This window comes from Lipotes vexillifer, unplaced genomic scaffold (genome assembly GCF_000442215.2).
Source record: "Lipotes vexillifer unplaced genomic scaffold, Lipotes_vexillifer_v1.1 scaffold926, whole genome shotgun sequence".
NCBI classification, from domain to species: domain Eukaryota; kingdom Metazoa; phylum Chordata; class Mammalia; order Artiodactyla; family Lipotidae; genus Lipotes; species Lipotes vexillifer.
In genome coordinates this window covers 583,249-592,191 of record NW_006798085.1, presented here as the reverse complement: position 1 = coordinate 592,191, position 8,943 = coordinate 583,249, and the positions used below count along the sequence as shown (strand labels likewise).

Sequence of the window (8,943 nt, the reverse complement as noted above, 5' to 3'; positions counted from 1 at the left end):
CTGTGCTCCGCAAATGGGAGAGGCCACAACAGTGAGAGGCCCGCATAACGCAAGGAAAAAAAAAAAAAAAAAAAAAAAAAAAAAAAAAGGCAGATAGATAGACTGGGTAAAGCAGATTGCCCAGCATGTGGGTGGGCCTTATACAATGAGTTGAAAGCCTGAACAGAACAAAAAAGCTGATCCTCCCCCGAGTAACAGAGAACTCTTCCTGACTGACTGCTTTTGAGCTGGACATCAGCTTTTTCCTGCATTCGGACTGGAACTGAAACACTGGCCCTTCTTGCGTTTCAGGCCTGCCAGCCTTTGGACTGAAACTACATCACTGGCTCTCCTGGTTCTCAGGCCTTTGGACTCAGACTGGAACCATACCATCAGCCTTCCTGAGTCTCTGTCTTACCAACTCATCCTGCAGATCTTGAGACTCACCAGCCTCCATAACTGCATGAGCCAATTCTTTATAATAAGTCTCTTTGGAGAATCCCAAAACAATGTTCTTCAGGCAGAAGAAAAATAACAAATGGAAATTTGGATGTATACAAAGGAATAACGATTACTTGAAATGGTAACTACATGTGTAAATGCATAAGTTTTTTTCTTATTTCTATCTCTTTTAAAATAAAATTGTCAATTTAAACAAAAATAACAACATACTATTGTGGATATTATAACATATGTAAAAGTAGAACACATGACAACAGTAGCATATAGGCCAGGCTGGGAGATATAAAAGTTTACTATTATGACATATGAAGGTAGACCAAGATAAGATATATAATATAAGCCCTAAAGAAACCAGTAGAACAGCGAAACAAAGAGTTACAACTAATAAGCCAACAGAAGAAATAAAACTGAATCTAAAAAATTATTCAAATATGTGACAAAGCCTCTATGATCACTCTCCTTTTTCAGTATTTCACTGAGTAGTCTCACTGTTTATTCCTCCAGATGATCCTGCAAGTATTTTCAAAATACTCCTCTTTTTTTAAAATAAATAAATAATTTATTTATTTATCTTTGGCTGCATTGGGTCTTTGTTGCTGCGTGCGGGCTTTTCTCTAGTTGCGGAGCGTGGGGGCTACTCTTTGTTGTGGTGCGCAGTCTTACTGCAGTGGCTTCTCTTGTTGTAGAGCACGGGCTCTAGGCATGTGGGCTTCAGTAGTCGTGGCTCGCAGGCTCAGTAGTTGTGGCTCGCAGGCTCAGTAGTTGTGTCACAGGGCTTATTTGCTCCGCGGCATGTGGGATCTTCCCAGACCAGAGCTCAAACCCTTGTCCCCTGCATTGGCAGGTGTATTCTAAACCACTGTGCCACCAGGGAAATCCGTATTTTCATAATATTTCAATATGGATTCTTCAGGAGGTTGGAATAAAAACTATATTGGACTCATAAACTGTTTTGAAGAAAAACTTACTTGAATACAAACTTACAAAAGAAGGCAGAAAAAAAAGAAGAAAAGAGGAATAAAGAATATGCAGGACAAACAATTACAAGGTGATAGACTCAAACTTAACCACATCAATAATGACAACAAATGTAAATACTCTAAACACCCCAGTCAAAAGACTGAGATTGTCAGAGTGGATAAAAAAGCAAAACCCAACTGTATGCAGCTTACAAGAGATGCACTTTAAACATAAAGACATAAATAGGAAAACAGATAGAACAAGATACACCATGCTAACGCTAGTCAAAAGAAAGCTAAAGTAACTATATCAATAAAAGATAAAGTAGATTTAAGAGCAAATACGGTATATATCCATACAATAAGGTATTACTGAACCCTGAGAATAAACTATGCACACACACAACATCTCAGAATAACTTTACTGAATGCAAGAAGCCAGTCAAAACTAGAGTACATTCTCTATGATTCCATTGGTATAAAACTCTAGAAAATGCAAACTAATCTATGAAAGGAGATCAGTTGTTACCTAGGGAAGAGTGGGAAAGAGGGGTGACCAAAGGGTGTGAAGAAACTTTGAGGAATGATGTATATATTCAGTATCCTGGTTGTGGTAACTGTTTCATAGATATACACACATGTCAAAACTCATCAAATTTTTTACTTTAAATATGGGCAGCTTACTGTATGCTAATTATACCTAAATAAAATTGTTAAAAGATAATTAAAAGTAATGAATTATGTCAGTGGAAAAATAGGAATACAAAAACCCTGATAAATCCTGATAACAAATGAATAAATCAATAAGTAAATAAATAAATATTAAATAAATGGGAGAAGGGAGAACTCTTGCTTACAGTAGAATGCTGAGTGCCAACTGGTAAATATGAAGGGAGTGCTACAGTTAGAAAATGATTATTTGGCAACTATCATAAGATTGATTCAGGCAAGAACACTAATCCTTAAGGAATTTTTTTTTTTTTTTGGCAGTATGCGGGCCTCTCACTGTTGTGGCCTCTCCCGCTGCGGAGCACAGGCTCCAGACGCACAGGCGCAGCGTCCATGTCTCACGGGCCCAGCCGCTCTGTGGCATGTGGGATCTTCCCGGACCGGGGCAGGAACCCATGTCCCCTGCATTGGCAGGCGGACTCTCAACCACTGCGCCACCAGGGAAGCCCTTAAGGAAATTTTTAATAAAAAGCAGGGTATATGCATAATTTTAAAGTGTTTATTGGTTGCAAGGGAAAAATGGTTAATATACAGTGAAGATACACACTTTTGAACAGGTGATCAGTATTATCACCAATGAGGAGCAAATGGACATCAGGGACCTCCAAATGTGATGCACTGAGAAGGGACACAATATCACTCATGCAGTATTCCAGTCACAAATGCATAATATGAGTCTAATCACAAGGAAACATCAGATAAATCTCAAATGAAGAATTTTCATTTAAAACAAGGTAGGGAGCTAATGTATTCTTCCAAAATATCAATGACACAAAAGTCAAGAGAAAGGCTACAGAAATGTTCCAGATTACAGGGGACTAAAGAGACATGTCACATAAATGCAATACCTAATCCTAGATTAATCCTATATTGGAGAGAAAAACATGCTATACAGTTCACTACTGAGTGTATATAACATATATTATTATTATAGATATCAATATATCTCACCCTCAATAAGATGAATGTATGAATTATATTTCCTCAATAATAGAGAGAATGCACAAAACGTTAACAGGGGATTCTGGGTAAAGTAAATACACGGGTATTCCTTGAACTATTCTTATCCTTTCAATCTTTCTCTAGGTTTGAAATTGTTTACAAATAAAATTCTTTTAAGCGTATATTGCCACTGAAATCCTAATGCACCCAGTTCATCAATGTCCAGGGTCAATAATTAGGCTATTAAATGTGATATGTCAGGAGTAATGCAGATGGACAATTATGGTTATAAAAACTGCAACTTCTGTATCCAGTGAACAAAGAGACATGCTGACAAGAAGCCATGTAGCTAGTATGCAGCCTCCTCCATTGTCTTGGATCCTATTTTTTATTTAGACTTGCATCTTAGCAAATGCAAAAAAAAAAAAAAAAGATGCAGCTTTTGAGTATGTTCATGTATATTAATATTTTTAAATTTAAAAATATTAATATAAAATAAGTTTTTCAGCATTAAATAACCCCATCCACGTTGACAAATTTCAGGAAAATATAATTCAAGTAAATGGTTTCTTTGGGCAATTTAATATTCTGATAAATTCAACTATTCACTTCCATGCTTCCCATCCTGTTGAAAAAAATCTTTTGAAAATGTATCAGGAACTTCCCTGGTGGTGCAGTGGTTAAGAATCAGCCTGCCAATGCAGGGGACAAGCGTTCCATCCCTGGTCTGGGAAGATCCCACATGCCATGGAGCAATAAGCCTGTGTGCCACAACTACTGAGCCTGCACTCTAGAGCCTGCGTGCTACAACGACTGAGCCCACGTGCTAAAACTACTGAAGCTGCATGCCTAGAGCCCGTGCTCTACAACAAGAGAAGCCACCGCAATGAGAAGCCTGTGCACCGCACCTAAGAGTAGCCCCTGCTCACCGCAACTAGAGAAAGCCTGCGCCCAGCAATGAAGACCCAATGCAGCCAAAATAAATAAAAATTTCTAAAAATGTATCAGTATATTTAATCGCCTTATAGAGTAAAACACATTGATCCTAATTGAATCTCTTTAAACAGGCATCAGCCTATCAATATTCCTTATCCAGGAGTATAGAGGTATTGTATGTATGTATGTATGTACATGTGTATGTATTATGAGCATCAGCTGAAAGTGAAAGACTGATGTTGGTTTTCTTAAACTAAATCCCATTATCTGCCTATTTTATCATTTCCTCCTTTATCCTAAAATTTACTCACATTGGAGAACCTTTTCTGTTTTGTGCAAAAGAAATTTTTTTTCAAAAATATCTGTTGTCAGAGGTATATTTTATTCTTCCTTTCTGTGCTGCAGAAGAGACTGCAACAATCTGTTGTTTAAAAAGAAAAACAGGAATACTGGAGCAAATGTCTACACTGGATTTCAAAATGTGAATCAATACTTTCAAAATTTCATTAAGCTAATTTTCAAAAGTAAAAAACCTCTTATACCTTGTTTGCTAGGTTTACAGCGCTGAGAGCCTTATAATATTCTTTGCCGTCCCAATCCATATAAGCAGTGGCTAGTAACCGTAGAACTTTAGCCTATAATTAAAAATAGAAAAAAAAACACACACAGCTGAGGGTTTAACTGCAATACAACAGCTGACTAGCACTTACACAGTGACAGGCATTTCTCAAACCTCAGTCATAATTATGAAAAAGCATTTCCTTAAGCAACCACATAGTCTTGGGATATGTCTCATCATTATGCTACCCACACCAAATACCATCTGAGAATTTTACAGTAATAGCTTATTTAAATTTAATATAATTGTGTTAATATAATTATTTTCTTAACAGTGTTTTAGTGGTAAAGTACTTAATCACCCCCACTTTAAAAATAAGGAAATTAAAGCACAGCAATATTTAATGTAATCATCTTACCACCTACTGTTTAGGTAACATTATATTAGGCCTCCAACAAAAGAAATAAATAGCAAGACATAATCCCTCTCTCAAAGACTTTATAGCCTAGTTGAGATTAACCAATTGGACCAAGGGCACATATACCACCATTTCACTAGGAGCAGATATACTTTCCTATAGACAAGATTTTTCCCAACTCAACCAAGTTTTAAAATTAATGAAGTATTTCGTAATTAAGTCAGTTTCTACAGCCAGATCTACATTGACAAGGGGAATAACTCTACTTAGCACAGACTTATTTAACTACAGATTCACATTTTGAAAGTAGGAGGCCTATTTCAATGAAGATTCTATTCTGCCTCTAAGTATAATGAGGACAATAGGATTAGGCAAAGGTGTCTTCCAATTTAAAAAAAAAATGTTAAGCACATTAGGGCTCTGCGAACCTTAGAGAAATTACTTTTAGGGTGTGATACCTTTGAGTTTTTTAATTCAAAAACCAAGATGGATATAATGTACTTAATATCATTATTATGATTGTGGAGCAACTCTCAACTTATAAACTTCCCCAGAGGACCCCTGATGGAGTCAATATGGCATCTCTGAGAAAGACTGTAGCTATTTCGTAATAGTAAAAGGGTCAAATAATCAGAAAGATAAAACAAAATGGATGAACCTCAAAACTATTACGTCAAGCAAAAAAAGCCAGACATAAAACAGTACATACTGTATGATTTCATTTATACACAGTTCAAGATAAGCCAAAAATATTCTACAGCAATAAAAGTCAGAATAGTGGTTTTATCATGGGGGTATGAATGGCTATTAACTGGAAAGGGGCCAAGGTAACTTTTGAGGGTTATGGAAAGTTCTGTATCTTGATCTGTGTGGTAGTTACAAAACTATATACATAAACTGAAACTCATCAGGCTGTACAATTTTAAGATTTGTGCAATTTAGTGTATATATTTATTTAAGTTATACCACAATAAAATACTGCTAGCATGAAAGAAAAACTATTTCATAATCTTACTTCTCCATACCTTGCAATATGAATATTAGATTTCAATCACACTTAAATCCTACCTTCCATCCTCATTTCCTCCTCCAGACGTCTTCTCACCTAGATCCCTTGCCTCATATTCCCTTCTCCCTCCCTTTTAACTGTATGAACCCCATCTGCTTTTCAAGGCCTATCTCCTACCAAAAGGCCTCTTCAACTATTCTAGTCAACATTAATATTCCCCTTTTCTGCATGCCGTTGCATATACTTCAGGTTTGTACCACACAGTTTATCACTTATTTTTCCCAAATTGTTTCACTTGTACTCATTTTTATAAATCTTTTTTTTTGAAATTTTAATTGAAGTATAAAATACATACAAAAAAGTTCCAAAATCTCAATGGTCCAACACTGAATTTTCACAAAGTGAGCACACATATGTTAACAACACAGAAATCAAGAAACAGAACATTAGTCTCATCTCATATCTCTTTTCAGACACTATTCCAAACAAGGGTAACCAATTACCTGTCTTCCAACACCATGTATTAGTTCTATCTGCTTTTGGCATTCACATTTATGGAATCATACAGTATGTACTATTTTGTATTTTGCTCTGTTTGTTCCACATTATATGTGAGAACATACATATTGTTACAACTACTGTAGTCTATTCTCGTTGTTATAAGATATTCTATTATATGACACTATCATAATATATTTTCATTATTTTTAATTGTGGTGAAATACACATAACATGAAATTGACCATTTTAACCATTTTTAAGTGTATGGTTCAGTAGCATTAAGTATACTCACACTGTTGTGCAACCAGCACCACCATACGTCTCCAGAACTCTTTTAATCTCACAAAATTGAAACTCTCTACCCATTAAACAATAGCTCCCCATGTTCTCCTCCCTCCAAACCTCTGCAGCCACCATTCTATTTTCCATCTCTATGAATTTGACTACCCAACATATCTCACTGAACTGGAATCATACAGTATGTCTTTTTGTGAATGGCTTATTTCACTTAGCATAATGGCCTCAAGGTTCATCTATGTTGTAGCATGTGTCAGAATTTCCTTCCTTTTCATGGCTAAATAATATTCCATTGTATTCACCTGTATTAGTTTCATCCTTTAAACATAAGCTATTTAAGGGCAGAGGCCATGTTTTATACTTCTCTTTTTTTCCCCATCTACCACATTGTTAGATATATTGATATATATATGTGTGTGTGTGTATATATAAATATACGTATATATATGTGTGTGTGTATGTATTCAGTTACATTTTGTGTGATATACTGTAATAATGGTAAGAAGCAGAGACGGATATTCAAAAAATTCCATTCTGCTATGGCATGTATTAAATTAGTTTTATATCAGATTTATTTACATAATCACATTTTACTTGATAAAATATTACAATTAACTTCCATACCAAGCATGTTCTATCTGGGTGGTTACAGAAACCTAGAATTTTTGAACATGCAAACAAAAGCTAAAACTTATATAGCCAAACACTGTCCTAAGCACTTTACGTGTATTAATTACTTCATGGGTACAAGAATCTACCTGGAGGGTAGATTCTATAAGTATATCAACTTTACAGAAACTAATGCACTGAGGTATTAAATGATGTGCCCAGTGAATAATCTACTCACAAATGGAGGGACAGACTACCATAATTTTATTACAATAACATAAACTGTATTTCTTGAACCTATTTCTGCAATATTTAACATAATCCTTACCAGCATTTCCGGCGGAACAGAAAGCTTATCCATCTTCCCAGTATCATAGCTTTGTCTATCATTAAAAAAGGGAAAAAATACATATAAATACATATTTATTTCAAATTATATATATATTTTCAAGACTACATATTACTAAGAAGACATGTTATAATTATACTTAATTACAACTTTTCTATTTTGCACTACAACAGATGATTAGCCAATTGATACATAAAAATCAATTACATAAAGCAATACTTTCTAACTTTAGAAAACCACAGAGATAGCCTCATTCACCAGAGGGCAGACAGCTGAAGCAAGAAGAACTACAATCCTGCAGCCTGTGGAACAAAAACCACATTCACAGAAGGATACACAAGATGAAAAGGCAGAGGGCTATGTCCCAGACGAAGGAACAAGATAAAACCCCAGAAAACCAACTAAATGAAGTGGAGATAAGCAACCTTCCAGAAAAAGAATTCAGAATAAAGACGGTGAAGACGATCCAGGACCTCGGAAAAACAATGGAGGTAAAGATCGAGAAGATGCAAGAAATGTTTAACAAAGACCTAGAAGAATTAAAGAACAAACAAACAGAGACAAACAATACAATAATTGAAATGAAAACTACACTAGAAGGAATCAATAGCAGAATGACTGAGGCAGAAGAACGGATAAGTGACCTGGAAGACAGAATGGTGGAATTCAGTGCTGTGGAACAGAATAAAGAAACGAGAATGAAAAGAAATGAAGACAGCCTAACAGACCTCTGGGACAACATTAAACGTAACAACATTCACATTATAGGGGTCCCAGAAGGAGAAGAGAGAGAGAAAGGACCAGAGAAAATATCTGAAGAGATTATAGTCTAAACTTCCCTAACATGGGAAAGGAAATAGCAACCCAAGTCCAGGAAGCGCAGCGAGTTCCATACAGGATAAACCCAAGGAGAAACACGCTGAGACACACAGTAATCAAATTGGCAAAACTTGAAGACAAAGAAAAATTATAGAAAGCAGCAAGGGAAAAACGACAAATAACATACAAGGGAACTCCCATAAGGTTAACAGCTGATTTCTCAGCAGAAACTCTACAAGCCAGAAGGGAGCGGCATGATACACTTCAAGGGATGAAAGGGAAGAACCTACAACCAAGATTACTCTACCTGGCAAGGATCTCATTCAGATTCGATGAAGAAATCAAAAGCTTTACAGACAAGCAAAAGCTAAGAGA

The 8,943-nt window shown here is 35.8% G+C and overlaps 1 protein-coding gene across 1 annotated transcript in view; it reads right to left on the bottom strand.

The window, feature by feature from the left end:
• The window catches only part of TEX11 (testis expressed 11), a 358,382-nt gene that overhangs the window by 190,184 nt on the left and 159,255 nt on the right, over window positions 1-8,943 (bottom strand). The window contains exons 10-11 of the mRNA XM_007470148.1: window positions 7,729-7,783; window positions 4,550-4,642 (exon numbers count right to left, since the gene is read on the bottom strand). Of these exons, the coding sequence (XP_007470210.1) occupies window positions 4,550-4,642; window positions 7,729-7,783 (148 nt within the window). The remainder of the gene's footprint in view (window positions 1-4,549; window positions 4,643-7,728; window positions 7,784-8,943) is intronic.